The sequence below is a fragment of the Leucopleurus acutus genome (assembly GCF_964270905.1).
Source record: "Leucopleurus acutus genome assembly, chromosome: 5".
Taxonomy (NCBI): Eukaryota; Metazoa; Chordata; class Mammalia; order Artiodactyla; family Delphinidae; genus Leucopleurus; species Leucopleurus acutus.
Genome location: NC_139147.1, coordinates 96366380 through 96380260, shown reverse-complemented (window position 1 = coordinate 96380260; position 13881 = coordinate 96366380). Strand labels below are relative to the sequence as shown.

General features: G+C 37.4%; 1 protein-coding gene across 1 annotated transcript in view; it reads left to right on the top strand.

Annotated features, from left to right (window-relative positions):
* PRKCI (protein kinase C iota) overlaps positions 1–13531 on the top strand; it is a 78200-nt gene extending 64669 nt beyond the window's left edge. The window contains exons 13-18 of the mRNA XM_082840061.1: positions 2178–2265; positions 3278–3403; positions 4575–4654; positions 6410–6499; positions 6876–6991; positions 11148–13531. Of these exons, the coding sequence (XP_082696187.1) occupies positions 2178–2265; positions 3278–3403; positions 4575–4654; positions 6410–6499; positions 6876–6991; positions 11148–11235 (588 nt within the window). The 3' untranslated portion in view covers positions 11236–13531. The remainder of the gene's footprint in view (positions 1–2177; positions 2266–3277; positions 3404–4574; positions 4655–6409; positions 6500–6875; positions 6992–11147) is intronic.
* The last annotated feature ends 350 nt before the right edge of the window (positions 13532–13881 follow it).

Genomic DNA, 13881 nt, shown 5'->3' with positions numbered 1-13881 from the left:
CTTGTAGCTTATTTATTTTATACATAGTAGTTTGTGCCTCTTAATCTCCTACCTCTATTTTGTCCCTTCCTTCTCCCTCTCCCTCTCCCCACTGGTAGCCACTAGTTTATTCTCTATATCTGTGAGTCTGTTTTTGTTGTTGTTACTATATTCATTTGTTTGTTTTATTTTTTAAATTCCATGTATAAGTGATAGCATACAGTATTTGTCTTTCTCTGTCTGACTTATTTCAATAGCATAATAACCCTCCAAGTCTATCTATGTTGTTGTTAATGGCAAAATCTCATTCGTTTTTGTGGCTGAGTAGTATTCCAGTAGTATTTTGTCAGTGGTTTCCTTTGCTGTGCAAAAACTTTTAAGTTTAATTAGGTCCCATTTGTTTATTTTTGCTTTTGTTTCCTTTGCCTTAGAAGATAGATCAAAAATATATATATATTGGTACAATATATGTCAAAGAGTATTCTGCCTATGTTTTCTTTCAGGAGTTTTGTGGTTTCTGGTCTTATATTTAGGTCTTCAATCCATTTTGAGTTTATTTTTGTATATGGTGTGCGAAAATATTCTAATTTCATTCTTTTACATGTAGATGTCCTGTTTTTCCAGCACCACTAATTGAAGAGACTGTCTTTTCTCCATTGTATACTTTTGCTTCCTTTTTCATAGACTAATTAACCACAAGTGAATGGGCTTATTTATGGACTCTCTCTTTCTGTTCCATTGATCTATGTGTCTGTTTTTGTGCCAGTAGCACACTGTTTTCATTACTGTAACTTTGTAGTATAGTCTGAAGTCAGGGAGCTTGATTCCTCCAACTCTTTTCTTTCTCAAGATTGTTTTGGCTCTTTCTCATTTAATTGCCTGTGGCGCAAGAATGGTCTGAATGATATTAGTCCTTTGAAATTTATTGAGGTTTCTTTTATGCCTTAGTATTTGGTCAGTATCCCAAATGTACTTTAAAAAGGGTATGTAATCTCTGTTTTGCATTCAAGGAGTCTCTCCCTCCTTTTCCGTTTCTCCACACATACACGTAGATATATATATTCTATATGTATGTAAACTATACATATTTTAAACTCTAGCATTTGTCCAAATCTTTCTCTGCTTACTAATTTTTTTGTTGGTATGACCTACCATTTTTTGATATAAATGTGTTAAAATTACCTGTCATGATTGGGGATTGTACTATCAGTCCAGGCTGCTATAACAAGGTACTACAGATTAGGTGGCTTAAGCAACAAACACTTATTTCTCATGGTTCTGGAGACTAGGAAGTCCAAGATGAAGGTGCTGGCAGATTTGGTGTCTGAAGGCACCCCTCCTGGTTTGCAGAAGAGTAAAGGCATTCTTTGTGGTTTGCAGATGGCTGTCTTCCCGTTGTATCCTCAAATGGTGGGGAGAGAGAAAGGGGCTAGCTCTCTTTCTCTTCTTATAAGAACATGAATCCCATCATGGGGCTCAAACCTTATAATCTAATTACCTCCCCAAAGCCCCCCCCCCCCCCGCAATGCTATCACATTAGGGCTTCAGCATAAGAATATTAGGGGCATGTAAACATTCAGGCAACAGCAGGGATTGTGAAGTCCTCTTACTAATTTTGTCCATTTTTACTAGTTGTATTTTGAGGCTGTGTTGTTAGCTGCATACAAGTTTGTTTTAACTTCTTGGTGATTGTTCCATTTGTTATTGTGTAGTTTCTCTATTTGTACATATTAGTGTGTTTTACCTTAATTTCCTCCATCCTGTAGCTATTAAAATACAAAACCAAAAAACGTGTGCCTTAGGAGAAATGATCAGAAGGGAAACATCATAATGCCAGCAGTGGTTGTGTTAGGAGGTGGGATTTAAAGAGCTTCTTTTCTTCATAAAATATGATTCCTTTTACTCATGTAATTTAAGTTTTTCTATTATAATTTTACTTGAGTATAAATTATTTTAAGTGCAGTTTTTATCTTAATTGAACTGACTGTTTACCTACATCTAATGAGGACAGGTTTTTTTTTAAGGTATTTAGTAGCAACCCATGATTTTAATAGTAAAGGCAACTGTGCTAGTGATATTTTATTTAAGCTCAATATATTACCTATAGATGCTGACCTTATATGATAGATGAAATAAAAGAGGTGAATTTAAAACAGATTTTGCATCTTATTATTTTTTTTCTTTTTTTTTAATAAAAGGAAGGATTACGGCCAGGAGATACAACCAGCACTTTCTGTGGTACTCCTAATTACATTGCTCCTGAAATTTTACGAGGAGAAGATTATGGTAATAAATTGGTGGTATTTTGGCTATGTGCTAGAAGGGTGGTTAAATATGGTACCAATTGCATTATAGTACACTATAGTATTTCAATACTGAGCTTATTAACATAAACTTTCTTGATCTTCTTAAAACCTACATAAAACCCCCAAATTCTGAAATCAGAGATGGTGGGACCTTGGCAGTATTTGGGGGTGCAAATTTGAATAATATTTTATTAGTAGCAAGCACTTAAGAGTACTAGGCACTATTCTAAGCAGTTTGCATATGTTAACTGTTAATCCTCTTAATAATCCTGTGAGGTAAGCACTGTTAATTCACATTTTGCAAACAAGGAAACTGATGTACAGAAAGGTTAAATAACTTGCCCAAGGTCATGTAGCTGGAAAGTGGCAGAGTTGGGATTTAATCAGCCATGTGACTCCAGAGTCATAAACCTCTGGAAGATGGTTCAGATTTCCTAGGGTATTTCCCCCAGGAATCTGAAAGATGGAGGAAAGATTGCCTGCTCGCCAGGAACCAGAAGATATGGTTATCTCAAGAAAACATTTGACCCTTTGGGTTCTGGCCCTTTGATTCCAGCAGCTGTAAAGGAGGATGGGTATTTCTGATAGCTGCTCATAATCCAGTTCCAAAGTCCTTTAAGGATCTTCAGTCAGCTAGCAGAAGATCACGTTTCGGATCAAGGAAGGTTATTCTCAAATACAATTTCATTATATCCTCAAAACAAAATATTAGATGCAGGCTATGAGTCTGAAATTACAGACATATTTGGGAAGCGAAACTTATGTTCCATTTTCCATATTTTATTTTTAAAGTTATCTTTTAGGTACCTCCCCTTTTTGTTAAGTGAAATATTCCTATAATCCTCCATGCCTACCATGATAGTTGTAATGCATTTCGAGTTTACTTTTTCATTATGTTTATTTTTTTTATTATGTAATAAAATGAATCTCAAATTACTGACTTTTTAGAATGCAGAATGGATAATTTGTTGCTTTAAAATTTCTTTTTGAAGGTTTCAGCGTCGACTGGTGGGCTCTTGGAGTACTAATGTTTGAGATGATGGCAGGAAGGTCTCCATTTGATATTGTTGGGAGCTCTGATAACCCTGATCAAAACACAGAGGATTATCTTTTTCAAGGTAATTTGCAGTGTTTTACAGAGATTCACTGTGAATAATCTATTCTAGAGCATGAATGAGGATGGCTCAAGTTATTACTTTGAGTAAGAAAGAGGAGAATAATCTGGACAATATAGTCCTTAACACGTGAGGCTTTGAGTTTGTTGTTGTTGTTGTTGTTGTTGTTTTGATCTATCCTTCCCTACCTCTTAGTCTGTTCACATTTGCCAGTTACCTTCTCATACTCAAAATCATAACAAAGAGGTTCCTTCAGATTGTACGTCACAGAGATTGGGGGAAAGAATTGTGTAGCTGGAGAGGACAGTCTTTTCACCTGGACCACAAAGCTGAATGCATAAGTCCAACAGAAATATGGGGAAAAAGTAGAGTACCAAGAAGATAAGAGGGATCAAAAGGTGAAGAAAAAAGCCCCACAATTGGAAATACAAAGAATTGAACAGAACGGAAACAAGCAGACAAGCACAAGGACCCCTCCCCAACCAACACACAGTCCAAAGAAGTGCGAAGACTGCCATAAAATTCTACATTTCATGATTAAGGCCGTCACAGGAAATGAATGGATATTTCATGTCACAGGAAATCCAGCTGACTGTGGAATATATGGAAAGACGTTCAACCTTACTGCTAATTAGGGGTGTGCACATGAAAATATTAATGAGCTACCATTTTCTACCTACACATTTGGCAAAAACTTGAAAGTCTGATAATACGAGTGCTGGTGAGGATATGGAGCAACTGGAACTCTGGTGTGAAATGAAAATGGAGTGAAAATGGACAGAACAGCTTTGGAGAATAATTTGACAACGTCTAATAAAATCGAATTTAGTAATATGTGCCACACATTTTACAGATACTAACTCATTTAAACCTCATAACACCCCAATGAATCAGGAATTATTTTTATTCCAATTTTACAGATGAGGAAACTAAGGTAAGGTAGTCAAAGAATAAAACATATGCATATAATGATAAAAACTGTTCAGAGTAGATAGAGGCTGTCTCTGAGAAGGAAGGAGAGGAATGGGACTGGGAAAGTACACAGGATACTTAGGTAGTGTATGTAATGTTTTTGTTTTTTTCTGCTAGAATGCCTTAAGTACCTCATAATAAAAATATAAAGATTAAAGCCCTGTAAAAGTTAAATATAACGCCGTAAATTTTATCTTTCTAGTTATTTTGGAAAAACAAATTCGCATACCACGTTCTTTGTCTGTAAAAGCTGCAAGTGTCCTGAAGAGCTTCCTCAACAAGGTATAAATTGTGTATAAAATCTTTAGTGATTTATCTCTATACAAATGAAGCTGGTAAGGAGAGGTTCAGGCAACATAAAATTCCAAAACATCAGAGTATGTAATTTTTCAGTTAGATCTGGAACTTGTCTCTTCAGCAAAGAGTAGGTTGACAGAATTAGATCCTGAGGTGAGGTGTTCTTTCCATTTTGCCAATATAATTTACTCCCAGCTTTATATTACATATGGTGTTTTTAATGTAAATGAAAAATACCATGTACTCAGGGAAAAATTGCATCTCTGAGGATAGCCTCAATTGTACTTTCAGCTCTTGTTTTCAGTTTTCTTTAGATTATTATTCATAGAATGTCTTAACTTATTGAGCACTTAGTGCAGTAGTGTTCCCTGCAGATTATCATATCACAACCCTATAATTAGATAATATTCAGAAGAAATGAAATGCTATCATTGGCGCTTTAAAAAATCTGAACATCTGAAAATTCTGTTGTTCGTTGCAGTTGGTAGGCTAGAAGAGTTTTAGGATCTATCTAAGATTACGATTCTGAACCATCTTTACTCATAACACTTCTAACACCAAATGTGTAGGTTTTTTCCACACCAACCAATTTTCCAATTCTTACATTAAAATCTTATTTTAAATAAATGGTAGGTAGAAAGTAGGCTGATATGCATTTATTTATTTATTTATTTAAAGAGCCCTCTCTCTACCACCAATCTACTACTTCTTTTTTTTTATATATAAATTTTATTTATTTTTTAATTTTTGGCTCTGTTGGGTCTTCATTGCTGCGTGGGCTTTTCCCTGGTTGCAGCGAATGGGGGCTACTCTTTGTTGCAGTGCGTGGGCTTCTCATTGCGATGGCTTCTCTTGTTGCAGAGCACGGGCTCTAGGAGCACGAGCCTCAGTAGTTGTGGCTTGCGGGCTCAGTAGTTGTGGAGCAAGGGCTTAGTTGCTCCATGGCATGTGGAATCTTCCTGGACCAGGGCTCAAACCCGTGTCCCCTGCATCGGCAGGTGGATTCTTAACCACTGCGCCACCAGGGAAGCCCTGCATTTATTTTCTAAGATAAATAGATAAGATAATGATGAATTTTAATAAAATAAGAAATTCAAGCTTGTTTTAAATGAGTATTTTATGTGAGGAAAGATTTAAACTGGAAACCTAAGCTTTAACACAGTGAAAAGTGAAGGTGAGAAATGTCAATATGCAAAACAAAATGCCTTTTACTGCAAAGAAAAATGGGAACATGTTCTCATTCATGATAATTTTATAAGTTGCAGGCCGCTTCTCAGTCCATTGATTCAAATAATGGTTGTATTGTTGCGCTATACACAGATTATGGTTGTTGTAATTGGGCATAGGGCTTTTAAATTGAGCTAAAAAACAAACTTGTAAAGTTTGGGGGTTTGCATATTTTGACTATCGCTCTAACCCATGTGAAAGAAAGAGCTGGATGCTGCCCAGCTGATTCTGCTGTTCTTTTTCCTCCCATTTTTCTTTAGCAGGGTGTGGCGACATCTCTCCACTTGAATTACAAGGACAGCTGGAGAGAGAGCCATGAAGAAATCTTACTTGTCACAAGCTTCAGATACTCATTTGAGTATCTAGTGTTGCACTTTCTAGAAAAGAAAGGTAGACCATTCTGAGTTCAGACATAAAGGTATCATATAATAGACACAAAACACAGGTCACAAAGATGATTTATTCTAAAGCAGGATATTCACCCAGTTCTTGAAACATTTCTTTCCACCATAGGACCCAAAGGAACGATTGGGTTGTCATCCTCAAACAGGATTTGCTGATATTCAGGGACACCCATTCTTCCGAAATGTTGATTGGGATATGGTATGTAAATTGGACTGTTTAATATATTAGGTTTCATTATTTTCTTGGGCCAAAATTTATTAACTTAAAAGAATATTGAGAAACTAGTATATCGCAGCTTAAATAATTTAAAACCACTGTCTTCAGTGCTTTTAAAAAAGCTTTTGAAACAGTAAAAGCTTAGAACATTAATTTAATGGAGCAGGTTGTAATATTATTGAGGCCTGCATCAATGTTCAGATTTGTAAATTATTTCCATCATTGTGAATATTGTAGAACAATGCCTAGGGACTCATTTTAATAAGACTGGGAAATAGCTGAGGACAGAGGAGAAATGTAGAGGTGGACTATTTCTAAGAATGCAGGCTTGAGCTGTCATCCACTATGTCTTTTCTAGATGGAGCAAAAGCAGGTGGTACCTCCCTTTAAACCAAATATTTCTGGGGAATTTGGTTTGGACAACTTTGATTCTCAGTTTACTAATGAACCTGTCCAGCTCACTCCAGATGATGAGTAAGTAGTTCTATAGACTGAAAATATTTTTAAAGTTCTTTGGAAGTCCCATTTTTAATGGCTTCACAGTGTTTCATTATCAGATTATGCTGTATTTTATCTAATCATTCAGTTATGGGATGTTTGAATTACACAATTATAAAAACAGTAATTGTCATTTTCTTCTTTGCTTTACGTGTATTATCTCTAATTCTCACAACAACCTTGTAAACCTAGTTGTCATCATCTTCGTTTTACTGATGAGGAAACCAAGGCTCAGAGAGGTTAAGCAAAGTTATGCAGCTATGAGGTGGCAGAGCCAGGATTCAAACCCAAGTCTGACTAAGGCCTGTGCTCTTTCCACTCCACTGCACTGTTTACCATTTTGATGATGACCATCTTTGAGTTCCTGAGTATTACCTTAAGATAGATTCCCAGACGGGGCATTAGGTCAAAGGGCGCAAAATTTTTAAAGCTCTTGATATGTATTGCCAAATTACTTTTTTAAAAGATTACATCAACATATCACGTCCAGGCAGCAGTGATCTGACATGCTTTTTGTGTTTATGTTGTATCTTTTAAAGTTTAGGATAACTTGGGGATATTTGATCCTTCACCTGTCATTACAGATTCATTCTCTCAGCTCATAAAGCCCTTTCTGCTTGGCAGTCAGTTTACTTTTACATCCTGTCAGTTCTTATCACGTTCCTCACCGCAGCTGTTCTAAACTATCTCTACATTTTAGAAGCCTTCAGTCCTACCCCTGCCTTCATCACTCTAACTGCATTAACCTTGCCTTGAGTTGACTGCCAGGATTGAGACCTCTCTGCTGTGAGCTTGCTCCCTTTCCAGCTGTCACCAGACCACCTTGCATCTCAGAATTGCTCTCTAACTCTTCCCAAGCTTTTGCTTCTTCCCGGTTCTTGGAAGGCAAGGGGTACTCTCCCCTTTTCCTCCAGGGTTCCTTTTTGTCAGTTATCTCCACTACTCTACCTTCCTTAACGTCTCTTTTCCAGCTTCTTTCCCTCTACTTATAAACATGTTCAAATATCCTAATTTTTTCCACTTCTTTGAACCACCACATTTTTTTCTCATTTTCCTTTCATCTTCGAGCTTTTTCAAAAATAGTTGATAGATGCTTATGGTAAAAGAAAAATAAATAAGTACCATCTCTCTTAAATTCCTTCAGAGTAGTCAACATTGATTATCTTACACTTTCTTGCTGCCAACACTTTAACCTCTTACAATTTAACCTGCTTTTTCACCTGTTGAAGTTTGAATTGGCTTCTTAATTTCTCAATTTTACAGCTTTTTTTTTTTTAGCTTTTTAAATATTTATTTATTTATTTTATTTTTGGCCTTGTTGGGTCTTCGTTTGTGTGCGAGGGCTTTCTCTAGTTGCGGCGAGCGGGAGCCCCTCTTCATCGCGGTGCACGGGCCTCTCACTGTTGCGGCCTCTCTTGTTGCAGAGCACAAGCTCCAGACGCACAGGCTCAGTAGTTGTGGCTCACGGGCTTAGTTGCTCCGCGGCATGTGGGATCTTCCCAGACCAGGGCATGAACCCGTGTCCCTGCATTGGCAGGCAGATTCTCAACCACTGCGCCAGCAGGGAAGCCCTAAAGCATTTTTTGATCTGCCCCCATCTCCTCCGATGTCAGTAAAGCATCTGGCACTCATGGCCTGCTTTAGTTGGCACTGCCTACCTTCTTTCTGCATCATCTCTTTAACCACTTGTCACCTTATTTTCCCTGTCCCCTTGAGACTAGGATGCTCCGTGGTTCTGTTCATGACTGCTTTCTCTTTGCTATATGCAGTTTATACCTTGGAGATTTCAGCCAACCCCGTAGCATGCATACCAGCTATTAAATGACTCCCAGCTAAATTGGCAAACAATTCTTGAGCAAAAGGCACTATGCTAAGTACTGCACATTCAAAGACGATCAAGGCATAGGCCAATCTCTCAGAAAGCTTACTGGCTACTAGAGGAGGGAGAGGTGTACCCAAATCATTATATCTGGCAGCATTGTGTATTAGAAAGAGCACTGGATTTAACCAAAAGATAGGAATTTGAATCCCAACGCCACCTCTTACCAGCTGGGTACCCTGGGTGTGAATTGCATAACTTCACTGAGCCTGTGTCTTCTCATATTGCCTACCTCCCAAGGTGCTGTGAAGAATAAATGAGCGGTGGTTTCTAAAGCTCCTAGCCCCCGCCGTGATATCTCTCCTGAGCTGCATTTCCCTCTGCTAGTTTAAACATCTCTCCTAGTTTGTCAGATACGCACCTCAAACATACGAAGTCTAAATTGTTCTCACTCGGGTCCTTGTTTTTATTTACCCTTTTCTGCTTGTTGTACCACCGTGCAGTCCTGCATTCGGATCCAAGAGCTGAGTCAGTGGTTGTTGACTCTAACTTTTCCTTACCAAACTATATAATACCTTCAGCAGCCAAGTCCTCGTCTCTTTTTGCTTTACTTCATCACGTGTGTCGTTTCCATTCCCACTGCCATAAGCCCAGCCCGGCTCTCTCAGATCATACGTAGAATATCATGCCATCCTAATTGACTCCTTCTTTACTTTGCAGCCTATTCGGTACACTCAGGAAGTACCACTCCAGTTCTTTAACTCCTTTCATCAGAAACCTTCAGTAACTCCTACATTGCCTAGCAGAAAAAGTCTATCCCCTTGGTTAGTAATTAAGGCCTCCCACCATCTACTTCAGCCTGACTTTCTAGCCATATCTCTCACTATACTCTAACAGAAACGCTGCGTTCTCGTCAGGCTCAGTTACTCACCATTCCCTGATAGCATGCTGTTAACATTTCCTCTCTATTGCTCCTTCCTTTTCACCTATTGAAATCTTCCCCATCTTTCAGAGCTACCTCAGATGTAACCAGACCTTTGATGGATCAAGGTGGACCTACTTAGTGTAAACATCACTGGCGTCTTTGAGCTAGCCATTACCTTCCTTCCAACGTCCTCTGCCACTTAACACCCTTCTATTCCTGTGCTCTAACTCTAATAAATTACTGGCATTCCCCAGACCTACCATAATCTTTCATAATTCCATTCAGTAAGTGTGGAATGATGCTGCCTTTCTTGATTTCTCCAAGTAGAAGTCACCTTTTTCTTTAGAACTGTGGTTAGAGTAGAACTTAGCTTGTCGTGTAGGAAACTTAGCAGGTACTGCTTTCTGTTATGTGAAGTACCTACCTTCCTTCTCTTCTTGAAGGAAGAGACTATGTCCTGTGTAACGTGGTGCTCTGCAGTATGGTACGAACATTTTTTTTTTTTTAAAACATAATTCCTCCGTCATTTTGTTTATTTATTTATTTATGGCTGTGTTGGGTCTTCGTTTCTGTGCGAGGGCTTTCTCTAATTGCGGCAAGCGGGGGCCACTCTTCATCGTGGTGCGCGGGCCTCTCACTATCGCGGCCTCTCCCATTGCGGAGCACAGGCTCCGGACGTGCAGGCTCAGTAGTTGTGGCTCACGGGCCCAGTTGCTCTGCGGCATGTGGGATCCTCCCAGACCAGGGCTCAAACCTGTGTCCCCTGCATTGGCAGGCAGACTCTCAACCACTGCGCCACCAGGGAAGCCCCGGTATGAACATTTAAGTAGTAAAATATTTGATTGAAATACTCTTGTGAATTAAACTAGGAGCCCAGTGTAGCAGAATGCCAGCCTCTCTGCTCCCTGTGACCCACTGCCTCCCTGTGGTGACCCTTCCTCACTCCAGGTCTTTCAGTGTTCTTCTTCCTCTTGTCTTTTCATTTTGGTTAACTTCTTCTGGGCCTTCTCTTCACCATCTTCCTTCTGGCTGTTGAGGTGACTACTAAATTGCACACTAATACAGACCTGGATGTTAAATTATGAATGTCGTTCAGGTCAAAAGTTAAGATTACCTAGGATTATGACAATTTGTACCTTGTTTATTCCCAGGCTTCAGTTTTGGACTACTTTTTGGTTCTAAACTTGCTCGTGGGATTATTAGTCTTTTTTGATTTTCAACATTCCTGATTCTTCTAGAAAATGTTTTGGGGTTAATCTAAAAACTTGTAGATTTTCCCCCTATAACTTATATAAATTAGCCTTATTTTAAATTTTTTAATCTTATTTTTCCATTTAAGTAAAAAATCAAAGAAATCTTGATGATGAAAATTATTTTTCTTTCAACAGTGACATTGTGAGGAAGATCGATCAGTCTGAATTTGAAGGTTTTGAGTACATTAATCCTCTTTTGATGTCTGCAGAAGAATGTGTCTGATCCTCCTTTCTCAACTATGCATTTTGCTTGTGTTGCCATTTAGTGCATGGATAAACTTGTTACCATCCTGGATGCAAAGAACCATTTTATATTTTTCACCTGCAAGAAAAGCACTCAGTATATTCTATTGTTGACTGTAAGAGTCAATTATTACATCTAAGTTTAACTATGGAAAAAAAATGAAACTACTTTGCAGACAATCATGTCAAAATTTAGTTACACTGGTAATCCAGCAACCTACTGATGAATAACAAAGTTGTCTTTTTTGTTTAAAGGAAGTACTGACTAAAAAGATTATCTGTTGCATTAAGGCACATGGTGGGATTACATCATAAGCCTCCCCTGATTTTTGTCATACTCATGAAGTCATTTAAGTGTTTAATTTTGGAATAAAAGAGTAATGCAAAATACAACTTGTTATATTACCTATTACTTTCTGAGTTCTATGTGTTTAAAAATTCAGCTGTAAATTTTATCATTGCTTTAGCAAATTAAATTATTGATTTTTTAAGGCAACAATTATAAATTGGTAATAAAAGACGTTGCTTGCTTAGAATGAGGGAATACAGATTCTCCTTGAGGAGGAAAATAGGCACATTTTATTAAGAATCAGATTCCAAATCATTAGCTGTTTTTGAAAAACTGATTCAAGTGATTTCTTTAGTATGTTACGGGGTTAGTGTCTGAGCTTGTCCCTGTAGTGGGAACTTTAACTGGAGTGTTAATAAATGTAGTTCAAAGAACCCAGGATGCGGTTAAATGGAACACTTCTCAGTATATAAAAAGGAAAAAATAGAAACTTAAAATAGATACAGAAAAGTGCAATGGTAATATTTATTTCTTATTGGACAGTAAATCTCACAGTCGCTTTTTGTGATTTGACTTAAATAATAAGGAAGCACTCACTTGCTACCAAATGTAAAAGCATTCCATTATCCAGTGGACACAGAATGTATATTATTTTTTCCTTATAAGTCAGTATACAGGGAAATAATTTATCTTCCAAATAGTGTCTGAACCATGCTTGTTTCTTCCCCAAACCACATTATCCATACTTTCGGATCCTTTTTGTGGAGTCTTCAATGAAACTCAAGAAAAAATAATAAAGTAAACATGAATAAATCTTCAGGATATGCACGTACACTCACACTCATCACAGTTCCAGCTCCATAAGTGAGTTTTTGTTAAGTAGGTAACACATGTAATCAGAGTAGAATACATTTCAGGGGCAGAGTTCTTCAGATTATTTTTTATTAATATTAGTGTTTAACAATTTATTATTTAAAGGGATGCCAATGATAGCATCCTTCTGTTGTTTATTTTTAATTCTTTTTATGAAGGGACTTAAAAAATAACCATGATCATTTAAATTACTTATAATTGTCCAATCTTAGTAAAATGTAACTTTTAGGAAAGCTATCTAGTCTTAAATTTAGAATGATTTAAAATCTGTAGGCATTTATTAAATTACCTCTTTTTGGGGGGCACGGGGATGCTGCATTTCATTTGAAATGTAATTTTTCCAAAGTCTCTGGCCATGTACTCTCTTTTCTTTGAATAGCTATGTCTGAAAGCAATGAAAACCTCCAAGGAAATGTTTATATAATTTACGTGTTTATTTAAGAGGTATGTATGTTTCTCTTAAGACCTGAAACTTGTTTGAAAACAAAAAGCAATATTCACTTCAAATCATAAATTTATGGAAATTTTTGACATATCAGAAATATGTTTATCATCTTGCTTTTAAGTGGTACTGTTTCCCTTAGGGCATTCGTTCTCAAGTTTTAGAATGTGGACTAATCACGTAGTAAGTGTGTTTAATATGCACATTACTGGGCCTGCCTTAGAATTCTGTTGGGTCTTTGGATCTCATTTTGAGAAACATTTTTTTTTTTTTTTTTTTTTGCGGTACGCGGGCCTCTCACTGCTGTGGCCTCTCCCGTTGCGGAGCACAGGCTCCGGACGCGCAGGCTCAGCGGCCATGGCTCACCGGCCCAGCCACTCCGCGGCGGACAGGGGCACGAACCCATGTCCCCTGCATCGGCAGGTGGACTCTCAACCACTGCGCCACCAGGGAAGCCTGAGAAACATTTTTTTGCGTTTTTCTTTTAGTTTGTCCTTAGTTACATATTAGAGTATTCATGATAAAACATTTTGAGAAGGGGTGCACAGTTACTATCTTATCTACAATTTTAAATAAGTTTTGAGTAAATGACTTCTTCAAGTTAGATATCTTCTAAAAAAAAAAATCCATCCGTTTTCTATCAATGTTACAAATGATGAAACATTTTTCTGTGATGAGGTTTTAACCATTATTCAGGGTGGCCTTTTTTTAAATATTTTTTTTAAAAAAAACTAATAAGATTTACTGTGTATATTTTATACAGAACTGAATTACAAATATGTTTTAAATTGTATTCTGCTTTTTGTAGTCCTTATGTGCCATGCCAATTCTTTTTATATTACATAGAAGTTGTTTCAGATTACTCACCAGGGGACTAAGGCAGTTGACAGAATGGTTGGAATTTTGGTGTTCTAAGAAAAAATTTATTTTGTATAAGCATGTATGTGGTCAGATCATTCTATGTGTATACAGCCTGAAATGCATATCAGGTATTATGCTTGTTTGGTACCTGTACATTTACT